The sequence below is a fragment of the Neltuma alba genome, unplaced genomic scaffold (assembly GCF_004799145.2).
Source record: "Neltuma alba isolate B1F8T4 unplaced genomic scaffold, ASM479914v2 tig00004837_pilon, whole genome shotgun sequence".
Taxonomy (NCBI): Eukaryota; Viridiplantae; Streptophyta; class Magnoliopsida; order Fabales; family Fabaceae; genus Neltuma; species Neltuma alba.
The window spans coordinates 19049-42410 of NW_021633876.1; the positions used below are offsets into that span (position 1 = coordinate 19049).

Consider the following 23362-nt stretch of genomic DNA (forward strand, 5'->3'; position numbering starts at 1 on the left):
TAAGTGTTATCTTTTCTAAAGTATCCTTACTAATCAAATTTATTGACAAGAATTACTATTATTAGAATAATTATTTTGAAAAAAAATAAATAAATATGAGTGACAAAATAATTTACAATTTTATATTTAAGATCAAAATAAAAATTAATTAATTTTTTACGGAAAAGCTATATCTATGAGGAAGGGATAAGATTTGAATCTTCATAGAAGCTTCATTAATTGGTTCGTTGTTTTGAAGGAAGGGGGAAAAAACAGTGCAATGCATCTGTCCCCCCTTTTCATTTTCAGCGTTTTTCAGGCCATCACATCGCATTTGTTTCTTTCCACTTCATGTAATTTCATCATTTCATGCTTTCCGCTGGCAAAAATAAAAAAAATAAAAAACTTCATGCTTCGCATTTCTCTGACCATAATTTATTATTACCATCAAATTAAAGTTTTCCACAAAATAAATACAGCTCTTGTCCTTCTTATCTATTGCTTGTAGAAAAAAATCTTGGTCCTTTTCATTTACTATTTATACTTTTTTTAATATTTTACTTTTAATTATGTCCTTCTTAATTGTAGCAAAGGTGAAAATAGATGGAATGAGTGAAAGAAAATATACAAATATTTAATGTACTTTTTAATATATAAACCGGAGTGGTATATTATGCAATTAGCATAAAAAAAAAAAAGAATAACGCCAAAAAGGAAGAGCTTCAGAGAAGTTGAGGGTAAAGAAAAACCTTATTTACCTGCCAGTAATCTGTAATATATTTATGCCACCCTGTGGCGATACTTCGCGCGAAATATGACATAGAGTAATTTAAAAAAAAAAAAAAAGGCGAGGTTCATAATTTATAATTATATCAATACAATTTTTATTTCTTTAAGTTTATTCTCATTTTAATTTTGATCACTTAATTTTTAAATAATCGATTTTGGTTTCTTAATATTATTTTTATTTGAAATATTAGTCCTCATAATTCACTAAAAATTTAGACTACTTCACTTTTTGAGAAACCAAAGTCAAACTGAAAATAAATTTAAAAGATTAAAAATTACATTAAGCCATTTACCTCTTTTAATATGCTACATAACATATATTAATTTTTTTAGCGAAGTTAGCCGATCTGAACTCCGCTATTGAAGCGTGCATGTATGGGACATTATTGTCTCTACTGTTACCATCATGGGACCCTTTTATGAAGCTTTAATATTTTTAAATTGCCAAGCAGGTAGATTGGTGTACGAAGCAGTACATATTACTCTTCCGGTCCTAATTATAAGACTCAATTGACTTATTTGAGGAGATTAAGGAAGTAAGTTAAGTTGGTTATTTATAATAAATAAGTGTTGTTATTCCTAAAATATCCTTGCTAATTAAGTATATTGGCTAAAACTATCATTATTAGAAGGATTATCTTGGGAAAAAAAACATAGATATAAGAGAGAAAATGGATTGGGTCTTATAATTAGGACCAAATAAAAAGTCAAATTGGATCTTATAATAAGGACCGGAGGAGTAATTTTTTTTAAAATCTATCCCAAGTTCCTAGTCCTCCTTCACAAGGGAGAAGAATGACGCACACCCACTGCCAAAATTTGATTCTGCTACCTCTTTATCAGAAAGTCTGTGGAGTGTCATATAACCTTTGAGTTTTCATTCTCTTATAGTCTCACTAATTACCCCTTAAAGTCTCTCTTTTATTTTCCCCCCTTTTTTGCCATCAATCAATTAATAAAAGTCACAAACCACAACTTGTCTATTCTGATTGAAATATTAAACAATACCAACTTGAGAGGGCCGTGATGCCAGCGTTCTCATAATTCCAGCCAGCTTCAATATTAGTAATCATGCTGTTTTGCGTCATTATTTTAATCTATTTTTCACACGATTCATAAACTTGTTATCCAATGATATTACTTTATGGAGGCTTAATTCCACGGCTGTGCAATGCAAACAATGGGATTTGAATTATGTACTTCATTTGAGTTCAGTCCGAACTTTTGTTTAAAATTTTTGTATAAAAAATAGAGTTGGATTATCTATGTTTAATATTTTGCAGGGATATTATTAAAAAATAAAATATTAAATTAATGTGAACTGTTAATGAAATTTAGTAGTAAAAAAATTCGTAATTATAATTATTTTTTTGAAAAATGAGATGAAGATTAAAATTAACACGCCGACCATATTTGGAGTTACACGTCATATTCTAAAATTCCGGGCCAAGTTAGGGCGGCCTCCAGTTGTACATTAATTGTCAGCGTGTTTTGCGTCACAACTCACGCAACTTGCACTCGTCCTCGCTCCCTCTGTTTGGCCTCTGTGTTTTGTCCAAAACAGACTATTATTATAATATACCATATATAGATATATACTGACCAGTGACTACCATACACCATCCATATAAAAGATAAAAATCACAATTAAGAAATAACCCTATGTTCTATTTATGAGGCAAAAAAAGAAGGTTTTTCTAATTCTATTAATAAGTCATTTTATTTTTTTAGTATGAATATATTATTTTATTATTTATTTATTATAGTGCAGATAGTTTTTTCTTAAAGTGTATATATTAAATAGGATAAAGTTAAAAATTATTATATTTTAATAAAAAGTTAATATATTTTAAATTTGTTTACCTATATAAAATATATTAAAAATATCTTAGAAATAAAATTGAAGGTGCATAGTTATTACACTTCCTGATTTATTGGGCAAAATATTTGATGTGCAAAGAAATAAATAAAGAAAGCTCACAAGCAGGGAATTAGTAAGTTGTCTTGCTTTTCCCGTTTTTCTGGTCCTTTTCCCCTTTTACCATACATGTTGCTAATTTAAAATTTTTTAAAAATTTATTATAATTGACCTTTTAAAATAATTTTATGAAAGGTTGATATAATTTTTAGTTCCTCAAGTTTGTCCTTATTTTGGTTTTAGTCCCTTAAATTTCAAACCATAAGATTTGGTTCCTCTAGGAACAAAATGGTCTAAGTTTTTATTAGATTATATGGACTAATATTTTAAATGAAAAGAAACTTAAGGGACCAAAACTAAAATGAAGACAAACTTAAAGAGTCAAAGTTTATATTAACCTCTTTATGAAATTAAAGTATGTGGCCTCGTTCTCCTCTTATTAATAAAAAGTAAATATTAAATAATACCAAAAAATATTTTAATAAGCTAACAAACATATGTTTTATCACTCTTACTTAAATATACCAACATATACTGTATATAGTGTATTATATACACAATGTGCGGGTACAAATAGGTCCCTCTTTTCGCCGGGGTGCCATAAAAATTTCACGAGCATAACAATACATATGAACATTCTGAAACAAAGCAGAAATGTGGGTTTTGTTTAATTCAGCAACGCTGATCGCTAACACTTGACATCAATATGAGCCCCAAATGGCCATTGGCAATAAGCAATGGACATGATATATTTGCTCCCTCTTAAAACGCTCATCCATATTGTTGTACGCATGACAACGTTGTGATGTCATATAATCACGGATGAATATTCTATTGGTCTGATCTATGGTAGTCCGACCATTGGTATAATAAAATCTATACAATAATTTCACCCACTTATTAAAGATATTTTTAAAGTCCACTTGTATTTTTTTTTTTACCTCTTTTAAAAATTCTGTCAAGTACCAAACATGTTTTAAGATATTTTAATATATATGCTTATAAAATTGGCATGTATTTAAGAAAGAATTACTATAAGGTTGGAAAAAAAGGAATATACTCCTCCGATCCTTAATATAGGATCCAATTGTTGAGTTGGTTTTGGTCCTAAATATAAGACCCATTTCTCATATTTATCAATTTTCTCTAAATTACCCCTATGGATACTCTCTCAACCATAATTAAATAGAAGAGGGAGATGGGGTATTAAGAAAGATAATTAAGATGTTTTAAGAAAAATGTGTCACTTTTCTTATAATTAACCAACTTACCTAACTTCTTTAATCTAATCAAATTAGTTAAATAGGTTTTACATTAAGGACCGGAGGAGTATTTATTAAAAAGTCTTATAACAATTGAACAACTTGTAATGGTTAGTTCCAATGACAATATATTCTAACTGCCTACTTCTTATCGAGGTTTTTTAGTAATTATTTTTATTTTTTGGGAGCTCATAGTAATTCTCCATATATCTAACTCACATGATACCACCACTTAATAAATTTTTTTATCATATAATAATTTAATAACATTCGGTATATTTAATTAAAGCTGGATTTATTTTTTCTGCGTTCCCCTTTTTTAAATTCTCCTATCGTCATCTGATTAAAAATGTCCTACTCCCCATGCATCGTTACATGGGGGTTACTCTAGTTTAAAATAACACAGTAAAAACAAAAACGCTTAAATCAAACAAATAACGGATATACAAAAGAGTTTTGAACTCATTGTCAAGTCAAAATCGAATGCATCTAAATCAGGCATAAGAGGTAAGAGCAAGAGTTCGGGATTAGTTGAGGAAACAAATATATGAAAATGCATACAGGAATTAAATATTTAAATATTTAATTGACTTCAAATAAATTATTCTTAAAATAATGAGAAAAGTTACATCAAATGACTAGCTTCCAGCGTGAGGGGTTTTCTTTTGATAATTTTGATAAGTTATAGTGATTAGCAGTCAGATTGTCCACATGTGGATTTAAAATCTCCATTTTCCATTCCATCACTTTCCAAAGATTGCCCATTTTTTCTCATTTGAATTATAAAACAAATCAAGTTGTATCCTATGACGTCGCTGTACCGAATTTTAGCCCATTGAATAATTGTATAGCATTTAAAATTTGATGTCTTTATCAGCGCAGGATTTATAACAAAAGTTTGTCATTAAAAGAAATTAAGAAAAAAGAGAAAATTGATAGCGTATCAGAAAGAGAATCTCACCTGTCGGAGGCCCATAAGAACAGAAATGGGCCTCTAATAAGGACCTGGGAATGCTGGTATTAGTGGTAAGAAGGAAATTGATTAAACATAAAGAACTAAGATTCGAATTCTCGTGAAAAGAAATGCTCATATTTAGTGTCTAACAATATCATAAATAGGATTATTTTTAATAGAAAAATATCTGTGTAACAAAAAAAATTGTCTACAAGGGATAAAAAAAATGTTTGTTACTCCCTTGATTTCCGGTACTAGAAGTAGTAGCTAGATTTGTCTCTTATATTTATTAACTTTTTTGTATTAATTTACTTAATTTATAAATTAATATATAATCTAATGTTACATATGGGTATTTTAAAAAAATAATGTCACATTTATTATAACTAATTAATTCATATGAATTTCTCATTCTATCCAAATTAAGTTAGTGACTATTGTATCAAGAATTAGTGGGAGTAACATTCCATTAAAAGAGGCTATTAAAAGTATAATTAATTAATTCCGTCCAGGTTGTTTGGGAACAAGGACACAAATTTCATAGAATCATCGATCTAAAGTAATGGACTTTTGTAATTGTAGTGGATAGACAAATTAAAATTTCCCGTCAGTCCAAAAAACAAGGAAAAAAAAATTAAAATTTCCCTTTAAAAAATGATTTTCCCCCCCGCCACACTGGAAATAATTGATAATATCTTGCCACTACAATTAATGAATCCCGAATCATCTGCTTGAGTTCTGACAAGTTTTTAGTCAAGAATAAATGGTGCCTCTTTCAAAACCACCCTCACCGACAAATTTGTATTTTTTATTTTTGAAAATTGTGATGGAACGGAATTGCTTAAATTGCAAGTGAAGGAACATTGATGCCTGAACATAACATTAAAAATGATAGACGCAACCTCATTGGACGGCGAAAGTTTACCCGACCATAAGCCGTTAAACGTAACGTTAAACCAGGTAATGACAGGCCAAGAAGACACATGAGACCTGATATTTAAGTCTCAACTTGACAAATTAGATCATTCTGGGAATTGCAAGCATTTTTAAGGAAGAAAATCTTGTTTGTTACACCAACTCCAGGAGCAGAAAATGGACTTCTATTATAACTTACATTGGTTTGGTGTAAATACAGCACACAGCAAAAATAAACCTCCCAAAAACAAATGAAATCAGCTACAAAGATTTGGTATGCACACGCCAGCATCAGGATTCTGTTGTTCCTTCCAAATTCTTCCTGTAACTCTAAGCTTGAGTTCCTTCCTATCCCCACCAGAGAAAAATAAGGCCATGTTTCGCTGGATAATAAGGCCATCATGGCTATCCCTAACTTTCCGGTGGCTATCCCGGATACTTCGGGGAGTACCTTCCCATATAAGTTTCCTACCGTTTGCCCCAACCTCTAGGCTATAACTGTAGTTTCGAGCTTCATTCTCATCACCCATAAAACGAAGGAATGCCATGTAAACAGGAGCCATGCCAAGCTGAAAAGCTTCGAAGTGAAGGCAGAAGTACTGGCCAAAACAATGAAAGACCTAACAAAGATAAAACACAAAAATCACGCGGGGAAGGAATATGCTTAGACAAGACCATCATAGCTGCTAGAAAGTTTACTAAAATACTGTTGTCTTATACTCTAGCAGTGACTAAGCCTTGAATATGGATAATCTATGTATAAATCCATTTGCAACACAGGTGGGTCTTGCAGTCAAGCTCCCTTCTGTCTTTGTACTCGAGGACCAATCTCCGTCTGGCCTGATGTTCCAATATCTTTTTGTCATTTATCCCCACACTCTCTCTCTCTCTCTCTCAAATGTATTAAAACGCTTTCCACCATAGCATTGATTTCCTTCGAAGTGATCTCTCTTCAGAACTTCATGACTAAGTAAAGGTTTATGAACAAATGGTAGTGATTAGACAGTACTGTACATAAGTTGTATGCAAGTTATTTTATAATTAAAAGGAAGTATTAGCTTAACAGGAAAGATACGACAAAGCATACCAACCAACTACCCAGCTGAAGGAAAAAATGCAAGTCTTACCGTGAGCATCCAAGTTGCATTCTCTACTTCACGGGGATTTGATTTCACGTACCGATGATTGAAAGTACAACCTGTGTGCATATCTACCTTGTGATCGTCCCTCAAATGAGCAACAAGGAATGGGATATCCCCAGCAACAGAGCATTCAGATCCAGCATAAGGGCAATTATATGGTCTGAAATTGCAGACTGCCTCATGCTTGAGTTTGCTGTAGTAAGGAAAGATTTCTGGGCATCCAAGGGAATAATACTTGCATGGTAACTCAAGTGATTCAGCCACCTTCTCAAGTGCTAGACACCTAATATCTCCAAGTTCTTGTCTACAAGTTGGACATCGATTGTGAACTCTTGTTTTGCATGTGGAACACAGTGTGTGCCCATTGTGGCACTGCAAAGAATCTCATTGTTAGTTGTTACTCTAATGTTGTAAACAAACCAACATATAAACATATAAAATACACAAATTTAGTAGTGTGAATCAATGAACCAATGTTCATAAGATTAACTAACTTATTTTCACCCAAAATGATGAAATAGAGACGATAACTGGGAGTAAAGAAAGATAAAGCTTCAGAGACAGGAAAGTTTCGGCCTAAAACTCAGACTCACTTTAGTAACTATTATTTCAGCTTTTTGGGCAAATATTACACTTGCACATAGAAAATAATCACAGACATACAAATTTAAAGATTAAAGTAAACTTGAATGCCATAAGTAATTTTTTGCCATTTATTGAATATTCAAAGAATAACTTCTCAGTTTGGCTAAAAACTTGTTTTGTTGAAGGCCAAAAAGAAAAGCAATCCTTACTTTACCTTCTCTTTTTTATTTTTCCCACTGAGTATCTGTTACCCAGTAAATACAGATAAATCAAAAATAGGTTTGAATGGCATGTTTCATCCCACCTATGACAAAGCGTTCACAAAAAGTACTGGCCAGTCCGATAACCTTAACACACTCAAATGACTAAATATTTCACTGCCATCATCTCACCATTAACACCAAAGATGCATGCTAAGGAGAACATGGAGAATGAAACAGTATTGACCCTTTTAACGCAGCAATATTGATCACACTTCCAGACCTTCCTCTCATATCAAGAACATCTTCTAATGTTTGTAAGAGGGAGAGAAGACATTCTAAACGGACTTTTCTGCTGTTGTGGATCACTGACCTGTCCTTTCAAGTTTGATATAATCTCCAATCTGAGAATAAAAATTATTCCAATCTTTCTCCATAGTCTAGTAGAGAATACAGCAATATGAAACCCCTAATGTTGATCGACAGTCAGCCGATTGACTCAAAAATCAAAATACATGAATCAAGGCCATGAGTGAACTATATAGTGCTGTTATTATAATCCGTTCATACCAATACTTCGACCTGGGTGAATCCTAATACCCAACATTCTCTATTTAATTCACTGGTCTAACTGAAACTTCGAGCTTTAAGACATCTGACCAACATGCAATCACTATGTGAAAAAGAAAAGGCTAATTTGCAACATAACGCTTAACCTTGCCCATATATCTGTTAATCATGGAAATACAAAGGTTAAACTAATTGTACCATGTTAGATATCTCAACTTGGTGCCTTTCGTTGGAAGTTTTCTTACAATTCTACAGGAGTCATTGCTTAACTCATCCCTTCAACTTAACTCTCCCAGACATATAGTGCTCTACCCACAAGAACCAAGTCCAAACTAGGAAACCAAATCTAAGGAGCATCAAGGCCAAGAGATGCCACTAAACTTACCTGTGTCTGGATTTCAACAAACCTCTTCAACAAATCCACTCAATCCCACCTCAAAGCCATCAAATTCAACAAACAAGTACGGAAAATTAAGGGAGCAATGAAAAGGAAACAAGCCCCTCACCCGATAAACAATTATACAAGTAAGTTGATGAAAGAGAATACAATTGAAATAGAAATCGTTGAAGGAACTAGCCTGATGAATTGGTGGGTACATTGAATTGGTACAGACAGGGCACTCCAACAATTCGTGGACACTGGTTGCGGGAGCAATGGCCGTAGGACCCATAATATTGTTGTTATTGGTGCCTCCATTGCGAGGCTTGGTTGAAGAAAACTCAGAATGAAGATGGGGGTGGGGATGCAGACTATGGTGTTGGATCTCATCCTCATCCATGCCATCTGAGGACGAAACACACTCGATGCTGTCCAAGTCCATCACTCACCGAAAATCCCCTCGAAGCGAAGCAAGATAAAAAAGAAAGAAACACCCAGTAATCAAAATAAAAAATTTCCCCAAAATTTATCTGGGCATTTCCTTCTCAATATCTTCTTCCCTCAATTCTCTTCGTTCTCTCCTTTTTCCTTTGCTTTTCCAGGAAATTTACAAGGGAGAAGAAGAAAATAGGAGAAGGAAGATGGGGATTTTCATGGATCGATGAAGCGGATGAAGTTGAACGCGTGGATTCCGACAGGGCAAACTACTTTCTTTCGGAAGAACAGGTTCCTTTCTTGGCTGGCTCTCTCCCACCCTCCCTCTCTCTCCCCCCAAACGAAGAGAGAAGAATGGTAACCGTTAAATTTCAAGAAATTAACGAGCAGTTGGATCAATCCAACGGTGGCTAAATTTCACTTATACTTTTCCTTTTTTATTGATGTGGAATTTTATTTTAAAATCTGATAGAGCAAAACAATACAGTACGATGTTATAAATAATGACGAATGACCCCCGGCGCCCGCCTGCCTATATTAACAACTAGATTCTTCACGTGTCCATGTCTTTTTTTTCCCCAAAATTTATTTTTGAAACCAAAAAATAATGTACTCATGCATGAAATAATTACCTCTTATTTTTAATATAATAACTAATTGATTAATTTAAATAAATTAAAAAAACTAGTTAAATTAGTTATTTATAATAAATATGTATTGTTTTTTTTAAAAATATCCTTACTAATGAGGTGTATTGACTAGAATTATTATTATAAGGATTATCTTGAAAAAATCAATAAATATGAGAGATAAAGTGGATCGGAGTCTTATATTTAGAATCAAAACAAAAATAAAATAAGTTCTTATATTAAAGACCAGAGTAGTACTAAATTAATATTTATTTAATTAAATTGAATAAATTAAGTAAATCAAATTGATTAATTAATTACAATTAATATGGCATGATTTTTTAAAATTTTTTTATAACGTTAGATTATATGTTAATTTATAAGTTAGTTAAAGTAGTTTAAGGAAAAAGGATAAATACTAAAAATAAAATTAACTTAGATATTATGTTTAACATCAAACTCAAATTTCTAATTAGCTTTTACACAAAAAATTGGGGGTGAAAACTTACCATGGAGTTGGTGACAAAAAGAATTTGGGCCATTTTATAAAATTTAAATAATACTGATTGTTATTTTCAATTATTAAATTCTAATAATGTGTATCCGAAATAATTCAAAATGTAAAACAATATCAAATTTATAATTATCAGCTTATCAAATAAATAATATTTAAGTGTAAAAATTAGAAGTAAGATAATAAGAATACAACCTCAACACTCCGTTGGCGTTGGACAACCCCATCAAATCCAAATCCGGACGCGTTAAATTATAATTGAGATTTTCTCTATTTAAATTATTTTATTTAAAAAGGAAAAATTACAAATAAAAACCTCTTAATATGTAAAATTATGATTTGGAACTCTAAATTTGAAAAATAGTAAAGAAGGACCCGGTCTTACTTTTATAAATATGAAATGTGGGTGAAATGTCTGAAATGCCCCTAAGCCAAATTGTGATTTGGTCTACTGAAGTTGTCATTCGCTAAAGTGAATTTGTCATTTCTCATAGTTAACTCGTCATTTGACATACTCTCAGTCAAGTTGTGATTTGGTCTACTGAAATTGTCATTCACTAAAGTAAACTTATCATTTTTCATAGTCAATTTTTCATTTGGCTCAGGGGCATTTTAGACATTAAACCACTTGTCATCTGGAACCAGATTTTTATTTGCTATTTTCCAAATTGAAGGTCTCAAATCGCAGTTTTACATATTAAGGGGTCTTTATTTGTAATTTTTCCAAAAAATAAATAAAGCTTTGACAAAAACGAATATATTATCTTTATTCCCCCAAAAAAATAAAAGATGACGTAACGAATAAAAAATAATATTTTCTTTTGGCCCATAGAAAAATGATTTCCTATAGCTAAATTATCGGCGCATAAAGTAAAACAAACGTTGAGATCATAGAAGAAGGAATTTTTTTTGTGTGGCAAAAACTTATGTTTCTATAAAGCACAAGAAATAATGGAAGGCACCTTAATATGGATAGCGAGACGTCAAGTCCTAGTCACGTAGATGTAAAGATGTAATCACAGGACTAGACATTTGAAGCTCCAAACTGTGAAAAATAAATAAAAGAATAATAATAAAAAATTCGACATTTAAAAATGAAAACGAAATGTATTTTTTCCTCTTTAGTTCATATTTTAATTTCATCATTGTTGTGTTGTCTCACCCACTTTTTGATGATTCACTGGGAATGGTGGATGCAAATGCCTTTTGGTACAATTTGTGAAAGGCATATTGGCCCTACCAATCACTTTCTTTGCTCCTAAACGTGGCTTCTTATAGTATTCCATTATTACTCCCATTTCATTATAGATCAATATCCCTATATTAATTAAAAAAAATCATTAAGGGGTGGCCATCATGATTATTCATGGCGAGAGATTTTTCCTTCTTTTTTTTTTTTGAGCTGAACATGGTGAGAGATTTTTCATTTTGTGAGTTTTTGCAATAATGTTAGGAAGAAGAATGTCTTTCAACTCCATAAGTATGTTCCCTGTTGCGCTCCTCCTATTTTTAAAGGCAGAAGTTAGATAACTTATTATGAAAATTAAAAAATAATAATTAAGTTAATTATTTATAATAAATATGTATTAATTTTTCAAAGTATCCTTTTAATTATTTGTATCAAGAACTACATTGATGGATAAAATCCCTTTTGCTACGTATAACAAATAAAATTATTTTAAAAAAATATAAATTTAAGAGATCAAGTCAATTGGGATCTTACTAAAGTACATTTCTCAACTTTTTATTCTTTTTATTTAAAAACGAAAAAGTACTAATCTTTGGCTGGTGCCAATGTCACCATTTAAATCAAGCCATTTTACTTTTGGGCCATCAGAACAAGCGTATCATTTTCAGGACGCATTGAGGATCTGCCGGGAGCTGAGCTCAGGCTTGGGAGACGCCCCCTTGTATAACTTTTCCTCCGTAATTTATTTTTTTTTAAAATTAATGAATTAAGTTAACTGAAAATAAAATATCAAAGCTGACAACTTGATGGCACATTAGTGATGTGATAGAATACTATTTCCAGTTGACCCACCACATTTTATTTTCATGATATTCCCAGGACGGCATTTAGGAATGTCTGAAGGTTTCAAAAGCATCTTCGCATTAATAATCATATCACCTAAAAATATAAATAAATGAAGAAAGGAAGCATCTATGAAAGCATTATATGAAGCTCTTCACTAACTCATGGTGGCCACTAACACGTATAATTATCATCATCATCGTCATCATCCAGACCCGTTATCTTTAAATTTAAATAGATATCTACATCTTCATATCAATCTCAGTATTCTTACTTTTTTATGAACCCAGATTGATGTTAAGTAACTGCTAGCTGGCTACTAAGACTGATGAGAAGAACACACAATAAGGATCCTCCGAGCAATGCTCCTACGATATACATTTTTTGGCAGATCAACAATGCCCAAAACTTGTTACCAAAATCGGCTTGGACATTTGGATTGAGCATGTTTGTATAAATTATCCAATAAATGAGCCAGCTTGTTATGTACAAAGGAAACTACAATCTATATATATGTGTGTATATATCAGCACGAAGTTACATGTTGGCAACAACAGAATGAAGTTCTGTGTCTGCTTCATGGTCCCTGTCTGAAACTTCCGTAGACTACACACAGAAACAAGAAATGATTAAGATTTCAAAACGTTGGGGGAAGTGATAAGAAAGGATGAAATTAGATGGTGCCAAAAGACGCATACCTCAGTATTACTTCTGTGTTCTTCAAGATAACGACCCAGTGCACCCTTGCCATAAAGGATTTTAGCTCCACGGCCACGCCCCTGATGTTCAACGGCTTCTTCATCAACAACAACAGCGTCTATAATGTCATCACCCGTTCTGACATCAGGAATCTGCATGGAAAATTACAGCCAAATGAAATGGCCTATGTAATTGTATTAATATGCAATCGTCAAATTCCCCAGTGAGAGGTAATGATCATCATCCCAAACTCTGGCAATAACAACAATACACAATATTACTTTCGGTCCTAAATATAAGATCTAGTTTTCTTATTTAGGACCGGAGGTAGCGTATATAAAGAGAGAAATGATCCAGGGCTAGCTTAAGTAATAGGTGCTCAGGGTGGAGTTTAGGTGTGTGTAGAGGTCTAGGATTCAAATCCTTCTGATGTGACCCAAAATAGAGAGAGGTCAATATAGCATGACTACTGCAGATGAGACCTGCCTAGTTTGAGTAATAAGTGCAAAATCGCAAAACTGTAACATGTGCTGTCCTTCACGAGTTGGCTACAGAAAGAAACTGAACCTTAACTACTATGTAATGCTATTAAGGGTAACTCAATGAAGATCCTATATTATAAAGGCCACTGTCTTATACCACATAAAAACAATTAACATATTCTTATTATTTTTACTTAACATACATATATGGCTTGCAAATGATTTTGGTCTCATGGTACACTCCAGAAATCTTTAACATAAAAATAGGGAAGCCATACCTAGGGGGCATTTCTTTTAGGTCCCAAGCACTCCCCTGTCCTCTAGATTACATTATAATTACAAATTATATGAATAATATAAAACAATGGAATGTATATAGGAGCATATGTCAAGGTGCTACTATTTAAACCATGTTTTACACAAGTTGCCTAGAGCCATTGAGATTCATCATGTCTTTAATGCTATCAATCCGCGCTAAATTCACTAGCAGGACTTCCCTTCCTGTCAAAACCCCCATTACATTACTCATCTAAATAAGGAATGGCATACCTCATACATGGCATCCACCAATACATTCTCTAATATGGACCGTAAGCCCCGGGCACCAGTATTCTTAGATATTGCTTTTCTGGCAATCGATCTTAGGGCATTTTCTGTGAAATGCAGCTTCACCTGAGAAACAAAGTACAGTTTAATTGGTTGTTTGTCAGAACAATCGTTATTCAAAATATTTTAACCTAAATGGCAATCAATTCCCCATCTCCATCAATACACAGGTTTGTTCATGAACCAAAAATCTAGAGAGACTACATACTGTTGTGCAACATCCATGGATATAACAGGAGTCACGAGAAAACTTACTCCATTCATTTCGAACATTTTCTTGTATTGCTTCCCTAGAGCATTCTTTGGCTCGGTAAGAACCTATATAGCACATTGAGAATTGCAATAAAAATTGGACAAAAAAAAAGAACAAAGATTATACCATAATATCCCAAGTCCGCTATGAGCTGAATTGTAAATATTGCCAAATGAAAAGGAAAAAACTTGCAAAAACATTTCCCACAAGTTAAACAGCCACTGGAGTATAGCCTACCTGAATGAGTTGACTTTCAGTTAAAGCTGACAAACTGACTAGGATAGGAAACCGCCCAACAAATTCAGGTATTAAACCATATGCGATAAGATCACTACTTTCAACCTGCCAAACGTAATGTAAATTTCCAACTTGTTAAAGCTAGTTGGTCAGTAAATAAAAGTAGTCCAGTACTCGGTCAAAAAAGCAACAGGACCAACGGCATGTGCTCACAGTTTCCAATAATGATGATGCAACAGCAGCATCTGTGACACCTCCTGTCCTCATGTTTGCACGTACAGGTGCCCCAAATCCAATAGAAGAATCCTGGCGCCTATAAGCGAATGAAATGAGTTCCAAGTTACAGAGAGGTGAATAATCCATATTAAAATCAATGCAAGTACAAAAGTAAAAATTGTGGAACCTTTCAGAGACTGTTTTCTCTAAGTCAACAAAGGCCCCTCCAACAATAAAAAGTATATCCTTTGTATCAATCTGCAAAGAAACACATATGGAAGAACAGTCATGAATGGATTTGAAATAAAAGAACTCTGTGGACGATATGCAACATGCCATGACTTCAGAGTAACAACAAAACCTTATGTCCACGTACCAATATATTGTCACCTCTAGGATGTTTTCGAGCTCCTTTCTCAGGAACATTGACAACCTTGATGGAAAAAAAGTGCCATAAATAAATAGAGAATGAATCACAAAAGCAGTTGTTGTGGATAATTGTAAAACAAGTTCACTTGATTTGAATGTTGTATCACTGAAATGAACTTACTGTTCCCTCAAGCATCTTTAATAATGCTTGCTGAACACCTTCCCCTGAGACATCTCTACTGATGTTAAGGCTTTCAGCCTGAAAGGTAAACAGCAGAAGATGCGGGATACAGTGAGGGGGGAAATGTTAAATTTTAATGAACAAACACAAACAATAATGGGGAAAAAAGGACATTCTAGGGGAACCTTTTTGGTAATTTTGTCAACTTCATCAATGTAAACAATGCCTTGTTGTGCAGCCGCCACATTGTAATCTGCAACCTGAAATTACGCGATGCACCATTAAATCTATTCATAAAATGCACATACAGTTACATAGCAGAGTTCAAATGAGATAAATAGGCTAGTTGCCAGCTTTTCTAACTAGAGGTAGAAATAAAAGGTGTGAATTATGACACAACATAAAAAGTGTGAACTATATCATCGAATGACGGATATTTAACTTAAACCTCAGACCATTCCATTGCCAATAAACCACAGGATGATAAAGTCTAATCAGGCCAACTTATTGAAAGCCAAACTTCATCTCACCCTAATAAATAATAATCATCAAGAGAATTTAAGAAAACAACAATGCTAAGAAGATATAAATGACAAAGGACAAAAGCAGATTACATGGACTAATAAATAGGCGTAATAGGCTTATACTGCTTTATTTGAACAATGCAAGTGGACTGGCAATTAGAAATTCTTGTGTAGAGAATTAGACTTTGCATCCTTTTGATGTTCACAAATCAACTAATTTAACAACTCAAACTTCCTTTTCAGCCTCCCACCATAATAATCCAGCATGGATACAGACATCATAGAAGACTAACCCTCTTTCCCACTACTTTGGCAAAGAGGTTTTGATTAGTAGACTGCAAAGAAAGACCTCTCTTACCTTCTGATGTCTGAAGCAACATTCAACTGTACCATGTTTATATTCCGGATATAGATAATATAGAAAACCCTTCTACCAAAATAAACAGATAAAAGAAAATAAAATAAAATAAACTTCTGACGCAGTATTATTTGACCAACACAGACACCAACCTAACATACTAAGAGTGGATGAAATATGCTTCTAAAAACTAATTTTAAATTATATATTACATGTTCAATTCACATATCAAATATCATCCAAGAAGGTCGGAAAAGAATTATTGACCTAGTCCCAGCCATTGAAAGAAAGCACAATGAATATAATGTATAATTAACATAAATATCAGAGTATTTACCATAAGAAGCTTGTATAATATTGACTCCACATCTTCCCCAACATATCCTGCCTGCAAAAATATGCTATCAACATTATAAAAATATTATCACAACAAATTTTACTTAAGGAAAATGCTTAGGTCAAGTTACTTATATCCATTATGTCAAGTTCTCCAACCACATATGGCCATGTGTTTTTGTTTTTTCCCATGTGGGTTTATAATTAAATGATATTAAATGCAAATATTTCAAAAATAGAACACATGATTGTGTGATTAGAGAACTTGACATAATGGATATAAGGAACTTGACCTATGTATGGTCCTTTATTTCATTGTCAATTAGACAAAACAATATTAACACTGATGGATAATACAAAAGAATCTTGGAATAAATACGAATATTCAAATCACAGGAGAAAACTAAATGTACATATATGTACACGCAAGAAAACAAGCATTAGCCAAATATACAGCTCCTAATTTGTCTGTGTTCATAATGCATATTAATTGTCCACAATTTTTGTGAACACATATAGTACACTGTTTATAATGTTTAGAGACCAAAGTGAATTACTTCATTGTATTTACTTTACTTAACTTGCCTGAGTGAGTGTAGTTGCATCTGCAATAACGAAGGGAACATTTACAAACCGTGCTAGGGTTTTGGCGAGTAATGTCTTTCCTGTCCTTGAAATGGCATCAAAGAAAAATTAGTTAGACTAGTAACCAAAAGTAACAATACGGTAAAATTACTCAGTGAGTATGATTCAAGGATAGAATCAAGATCGAATCAACATGCTATGACAAGGTGAAGGACTATAAAGCAGAGTTACGAACCTTAAAGGCAATTCTATTTAAGAGAAAAGTAAAAACTAATTCACCTGATCCTGTTGGCCCCATCAAAAGAATATTGCTCTTCTCAATTTCAACTCTATCTTCATCAACAGTATCGGCTTTGTCATTATGTGAATCTCCTGCAGGCCTAACGTTCCAAATAGTAAGAACAAGTCAAAAGTAACATCACTATTTTAGCGAGTCTTGGGATGCAATAACTATCTGTGATCAACAAAAGGGTGATAGTAACAGACATAATTGGCTTACACTTGTACCAAGCTCACAAGCAGAGAAGAGACAAGGAAAGAAATTGCAGTGTGCTCAAGTAGTATACTAACCACTTGTGCGAAGATTCATGAAATATTCTCTTATAGTGGTTGTAAACTGCCACAGAAAGCACCTGCATTTGAGATACATAGTTACGGTAACCTGATACCCCAAAAAAAAAAAAAAAGTGTACGTCTTCCCTTTTGTAAAAGCATTGTAGGCGAAGAAGCGAAGCAGTCCCAAGCAAAATTATTGAATCATATATTTTCTTGGGTATAGTTACCGCATTATATTTAATCAAGCAGACAAAACATGTAGCATACACAGGTCATCCTTAGTAGATAACCAGGTAATCATGTGTAAGCTCACCAACTTCGCCTTGAACACCAATAAACAGAGAAGAACAATAACGCATTACAACTAGCATTCTCCTTTAAGCATATAGGCAAGGACTTTACAGCTAATAACCAATTAAGTAATACAACTGAGTACTACGACAAACATAATGAGAAAAGAGTCACCTTCTTGGCTTTCTCCTGTCCAATTACAAATTTGTCGAGTCCCTTACAAATCTCCTTTGGCGTTGGAAGATTATGCCCCAAATTGGATCCACCCCAGTCCTCATCCTTTGAATTCGACCCAGAATCACCTCCTGAACCAGGACTAGGACCGCCGCCGCCGCCGCCGCGGACAACATTAAAAGTCGTATTTCCCGGCCGAACAACAATTCCGCCACCCGACCACACCTCGGGCGGGTCCCCGTATGAACAAGTAACAAAGTTGGACTCACTGCCCATTTTGTCACCTAAGTTTTTATTACAATTCTGAGCTTTTCCCCTACCCTCCATAAACTGGGTGCCCTTTTCGATGAAGTCGCCGCGCAACGAGACGGGCTTGAAGGAAGTGAAGTGATAGGGAGTATTCATGAAGCGCTCATCCCACTTTGTGCGACGCGTACAATGAGAACTGGGCATGCGACCAGCATGCATATAATTGTACACAAAATATCTGAACTGAACGAGAGTGAGAGAGGCCGTCTCCTTGTAAGGCTTCGATCGAAGCACGGCAGCCATGTGACCCGGTCGAAGAGTTTCACGCAAAGTTGAATGATACTACACTGAAAAAGTAAATTTTGGGAATATATTGTAATAGGATAGAGCGCGAACTGGGTGGGTTTGGCTTAAATTCAGCTAATCGTATGGGTGAAACTTGAAAAAGAGATATGTTACAGCTGAAGATAGGAAAGAAGATGAAGATGGTGGAAGCATGGACAAGTTGGAAGATCAAGAATATGTGAATTCAGAAAACAGAGAGGCCTCGAGAATATCTAACGTTGTTAGACGGAGTACGAATTGGAGGCAGAAAAAAAACATCGGGAAGAGTAGAATTCCCCCTTTCTGTGTTATGGTTCGGAGGTGATGCTATTTTTTTTTATCAGCAGTACAAAATCATGTAAAACGAGGCATTCTTTTTTCAGTTCTAGATACAAAACTCATTTTATAATATAAATTTATATTATAAAATATGTTTACTTTATTTTGTTACCTATTTATATTCTCTCTCTTTTTTGGGTGGCAGGGTGTCAGGGAAGAAACCCGCACAAAACAGTGCTGCCGCCGCCCTGAAGTGAAAATAATACTCGTTTAAGGTTGTCCAGAAAACTGGTTAAGGATGTTGCAGTGAAGTTGTCTTTCTTCCCTCTTTTTCTCCGGTTTTAAAACTCTTTTTTTTTTTACAAAATAAGTACGAGAGGGTGCTAAACTATCGTCTTGCTGTTTTTCTTGTCGAAAAATCTATCGTCTTACTGTTGAAATATACTCCCTTACTAAGATAGAGAGAAATGTTTTTATTAATCCTATTTTGTTCTTTATTTGTTGTAATATATATAGTTATTTTTTTTAAAAGTATATATACTAAGTAAAGGTAAAGTTGACAAATTATTATATTCTAAAGGAGAGTTAATATAATTTAATATTTTTCTTAAAACATGCTAAAAATAAGCATAAGTGCTAATCTAGTTTATGTTTTGTTTTCCTAGGGTATACGTGTATTCGTTCATTTTTTATTTATTATGTGCATTGTATAAATTTCAATTTCTGTAAAATTATATATATAATTCAAATAAAGAAAATAATAGATAAATAAAACTATGACACACCCGGAATTTTCAGAAATTCAATGAATTTCCAGAATTTGCCCAGTTTAAATATATTTAACTTTCCATTACATTAAACTAATTAACATGCTAATAAGTCACTAATGTAACATGTTATTACATGAAATCACAAGGATATGATAATTATAATTTAACTTAGAATATAAGAATATACTTTCTCAAATTTATATTTGGCTTTTCATTTTTATTCTTGTTCTTTTTCTTACACTACCACCAATAACCCTCTTTTCACGGAGGAGGGATCAAACTTGAAATCAACTCAGCTTGCTAGTGCAACCTATTTCAGAAGCACAAAGCGCAATTCCATGCATGTCACATTTACACTCCAGGATCCCAGGCCAATAAATTGAAGTTGAGAATTGGTAAAATACAAAAAAAGGGGGCCTACTTTGTATCATACAACTTGCATATCCAAAACCAAAAGGGGGAAAACCACCACTGCACAATACAGGTTTCCTGTAGTGTTTCCCACGTTTTGTATGATGATGACAATTAGACCTGTGCAAAAAGAGTACATTCTATCAAAAGCACCCAATAAAAGCAAAAGACTGAACACAGCAAACGCTTCAAAAAAATGGCTCACACATGCACAAGCCGCAAGTTCAACCCATTTAAATCAATAAATCACGGAGCCTTTCATTTATTTTGTGTGCAGTGGAACCCTAATTTTGAGAATAACGCAAGACGGCTTAAGATAACATCAGATCAAGAACGAACTCACTCATATCCTCCGCATTAATCTCATGGCTTCAGTTATAGCAGCGTTGGCAGCATACAGTGCCATCTTCTTTATCTATAAACAAATAATTGTATGGTGTAAAGAACATCTTAAACGCAGTATGTTGGAATTCTCTTAGTATAATAGCACATAGTATAAAGCCTAATAGAAGACAAACATTTAAAACTCGTGTATTGAATAAATTACTAATCATTTCGATAAATACTCTGGCAGTTCTGAAACTAAATAGAAAGAATGAAATCTGTGACATTATTGCATAAGGAATAAAGCATTCACAAGTCTAAGATCAATGAAAACACTTCATAATAACATCAGGACTGAATAGCGCTTGGGTTGAGGTCATAATGTGATATAGATTAACTTTACCTCCAGTATATCTTCCTTCGATCTATGTTTCTTCGGAAGCAGCCGAAATTCCTCCGTCAATCGAACACACTCTTGAACATTTTCAGGTGAAACAAAGTCTAGAGCCACTTTTATGCAAGACTGGGAGAAAACACTCACACAGACACAAATGTTTCAAACTTGAATAAGGAAACTTCCCGAAGTTAAAAACTTGCAAATGACTGATCAAGGATGGCTACATATAGGATGGTTATGTACAATTGTGATCAGTAATGTTGGTTTTTTTTTCCCCTCTCCTACCTTCTCTTCCCCACCCCCACCCCCACCCCCTTTCTACCGTTCCTAGCCTTGCACCCTAAAGAGGCATATGACAGTTTGAGATGTGTGGGTTTATATTTTTACCTGTCTATTCCTCACTTGATGCGGGCACCCTGCAGGTATGAAAACAGCCTCGCCAAGGTGTTGCTCAAATGTCCATGGTTCAATGCCTGAAGCGAAATTCCTAGTTGCATAAATTCAGCCAAATGACATAACTAGTTAAGACACAACATCATACCAAATTCTTCCTTTAGCTGCTTTTTATGTCTTTCGTTTAGATAAAGAGTCTGGTCATGAATTGGATGTATTATCTGAAAAGCAATAAGAGCAGGTGAATTAAGAAAAGAGCATCAATTAAGCAAACTAAGAAAATTTACTAGACACGCACAGAATTCACAGGAAGATTATTTATGTGGCGGAATTCTCTGTAGTGTTTTTTCAGGTACTCCATCAGCACCGGCACATCTTGCCTGCGAAATATGTCCCATACAGCACTCCCGTATTGGGTCTCTAACGCATCATCATTTTCAAGGAAAGCTTTTGCTGTTCTCGTATCATTTCTAAGTGACTCAATTTTGTGATTCTTGATTTCAGAACATGCCCCTGCAAAATTTAACCGACTGTATGGTTTTTCTTCTTCTGTTCTAACATCAGGCTGATTACAGTCTAGAAGATTCAAATGTCTTGCAAAATCCTTTATCGCACCTTGTTCACAAGACTTGTGCAGCATGGAGTCACGACCCGTGTTAGTCCCCTCTTTCAAAGAGCTATTAGTGTCAGTGTCGCTCACATTTCACAGAATGATATTGAATGGAAACATTTCACCCCCTAGTGAAGAAAAAAATCTTACCAGCACAGGAACTGTCACAATCATGCTCAACGTTGGGAATGATTCCATTAGGAGACTCCTCAGCACACATGCACGTGCCTTTTGATTCAGATTGTTCTGTAAAATTTGTTGAATTGACCTGATTTACCCAGGCTGGGAGAGTGCATAATTTCAAATCAATGTGGAAGGTACATATACCAGGTTACATTCACAAAGCCCGTTAGTTTCACGCATACCATAAGTTTTTTCTTTTTCATGACTGTCTTTTGTGGATGTTCCAGACAGAATATGGTCAGGGGATGAAATTCCTTCATGATGTCCATCATGTGATAACGAGCTTTTTTGGACAGCATTCTTAACTTCACCATGCGTCCGTTCAGAGTCTTCTTTCTGAAATGAAGAAAAAGAATTATGACTATTAAAATAAGATGTTGAACCTTGCATACAAATTGTCGATTACCGCCCCAAGCAATAACTTACTTCAAGTTTGGGAGAAGCTGCACGTTTTAGAGCGCAAGCTGCAGTATATGCTCTTGAGGGTCCCAAATCTCCAGAACCATTCCGCTGTTCATTCATATTCTCTTCCTCTGATACCTGGCTTTTAAGTACAGTATAGTCTCCCACGATAGTGTCTTCTTTTCTAGGGCTTTTAGAACCCTTGTTCGTATCCAGGCAGCGCCGTTTTGGCTTTTTCCTACAAGAAGTCAATCCTTCATTCTTCCTGTCATAGAGTGCACACATATCTTCAGCTTCATGCTTTTTCTGTAATTTGATTATGGCTTTTCTTTGCTGTGGTGGTCTTTTTACTTCAGCTGTATGTGTCAATATATTGACCTGATCAATTAACAGCAATCAGCTAAAAGGAGCAATCCTAGAGTACACTGGTCATACTGAAGCATAAAGACAATAAGAGATGGAGAAACACAAAGTGAGATGCAATGTGGGACAGTAAAGTATCAATGTTCCTCAAAACATTCAAACTCTTGACTCTGGGAAGCTAGGACACCTCTCTCTCTCTCTCTCTCTCTCTCTCTCTCTCTCTCTCTCTCTCAAACAGCTATAAAAACGACTGCATATAGAACAGGAACCAAACAGAATCATCAAGATTTTACTAGACAGGTAAAGCAGGTATGTATCTAACGACAATATGCGCACATCCTCATGGTATAAAACCCTTCTGCACCCAAAGGGGGGGGGACAACTCCACCAAAGTTCTTTCTTTGCCCCAAAAACTAGACTATGGTCTGAAACAGGTTGCAATATTTATGACGTACGAATAGTGTGGCTTCCTATATGTTCAAATTAT

General features: G+C 34.1%; 3 protein-coding genes across 6 annotated transcripts; all 3 read right to left on the reverse strand.

The window, feature by feature from the left end:
- Positions 1 to 5897: 5897 nt before the first annotated feature.
- On the reverse strand, positions 5898 to 9460 carry LOC114745833 (E3 ubiquitin-protein ligase SINAT5-like). The gene is made up of 3 exons (XM_028933997.1): positions 8894 to 9460; positions 6946 to 7332; positions 5898 to 6438 (listed from the first exon to the last, which is right to left on the reverse strand). The coding sequence occupies exons 1-3, from the start codon at positions 9134 to 9136 to the stop codon at positions 6076 to 6078; spliced, it is 993 nt and encodes a 330-aa protein (XP_028789830.1). The 5' UTR covers positions 9137 to 9460; the 3' UTR covers positions 5898 to 6075.
- Positions 9461 to 12525: 3065 nt separating this feature from the next.
- LOC114745831 (CLP protease regulatory subunit CLPX1, mitochondrial) lies at positions 12526 to 19030 on the reverse strand. 2 transcript variants are annotated; one of them, XM_028933992.1, is made up of 15 exons: positions 18171 to 19030; positions 17721 to 17782; positions 17430 to 17530; positions 17151 to 17230; positions 16567 to 16617; positions 15533 to 15607; positions 15348 to 15425; positions 15159 to 15230; positions 14985 to 15055; positions 14795 to 14894; positions 14582 to 14686; positions 14347 to 14409; positions 14035 to 14157; positions 13003 to 13155; positions 12526 to 12910 (listed from the first exon to the last, which is right to left on the reverse strand). In XM_028933992.1, exons 1-15 carry the CDS (start codon positions 18720 to 18722, stop codon positions 12842 to 12844), a joined length of 1755 nt encoding a protein of 584 aa, XP_028789825.1. In that variant the 5' UTR covers positions 18723 to 19030; the 3' UTR covers positions 12526 to 12841. The 2 variants fall into 2 exon arrangements, with proteins under 2 accessions (XP_028789825.1, XP_028789826.1); XM_028933993.1 differs by having other exon boundaries at positions 15174 to 15230; positions 18171 to 18722.
- Positions 19031 to 19979: 949 nt separating this feature from the next.
- Positions 19980 to 22890, reverse strand: LOC114745832 (uncharacterized). 3 transcript variants are annotated; one of them, XM_028933996.1, is made up of 10 exons: positions 22537 to 22890; positions 22293 to 22446; positions 22078 to 22173; positions 21933 to 21983; positions 21616 to 21830; positions 21466 to 21538; positions 21312 to 21397; positions 20931 to 21050; positions 20547 to 20618; positions 19980 to 20323 (listed from the first exon to the last, which is right to left on the reverse strand). In XM_028933996.1, the coding sequence occupies exons 1-9, from the start codon at positions 22795 to 22797 to the stop codon at positions 20547 to 20549; spliced, it is 1128 nt and encodes a 375-aa protein (XP_028789829.1). In that variant the 5' UTR covers positions 22798 to 22890; the 3' UTR covers positions 19980 to 20323. The 3 variants fall into 3 exon arrangements, with proteins under 3 accessions (XP_028789829.1, XP_028789827.1, XP_028789828.1); XM_028933994.1 differs by having other exon boundaries at positions 22078 to 22209; XM_028933995.1 differs by having other exon boundaries at positions 20543 to 20618; positions 22078 to 22209.
- Positions 22891 to 23362: the final 472 nt, after the last annotated feature.

Bases quoted from the DNA above. Each gene is read 5' to 3' on its own strand.
- LOC114745832 (XM_028933994.1), bottom strand. From the start codon at position 22,797: ATGTGTGCACTCTATGACAGGAAGAATGAAGGATTGACTTCTTGTAGG. The intron at 21,398-21,465 runs GTATGATGTTGT...ATTTCGCTTCAG, and splicing joins GCAGCTAAAGGAAGAATTTG to GCATTGAACCATGGACATTT. The intron at 21,051-21,311 runs GTAAAAATATAA...GTTTTCTCCCAG, and splicing joins ATCAAGTGAGGAATAGACAG to TCTTGCATAAAAGTGGCTCT.
- LOC114745831 (XM_028933992.1), bottom strand. From the start codon at position 18,722: ATGGCTGCCGTGCTTCGATCGAAGCCTTACAAGGAGACGGCCTCTCTC. The intron at 17,531-17,720 runs GTTAGTATACTA...TTGGAACGTTAG, and splicing joins CATGAATCTTCGCACAAGTG to GCCTGCAGGAGATTCACATA. The intron at 14,410-14,581 runs GTAGGCTATACT...TGTGCTATATAG, and splicing joins CTGAAAGTCAACTCATTCAG to GTTCTTACCGAGCCAAAGAA.
- LOC114745833 (XM_028933997.1), bottom strand. From the start codon at position 9,136: ATGGACTTGGACAGCATCGAGTGTGTTTCGTCCTCAGATGGCATGGAT. The intron at 7,333-8,893 runs GCTAGTTCCTTC...GATTCTTTGCAG, and splicing joins TGTACCCACCAATTCATCAG to TGCCACAATGGGCACACACT. The intron at 6,439-6,945 runs GTAAGACTTGCA...TATCTTTGTTAG, and splicing joins ATGCAACTTGGATGCTCACG to GTCTTTCATTGTTTTGGCCA.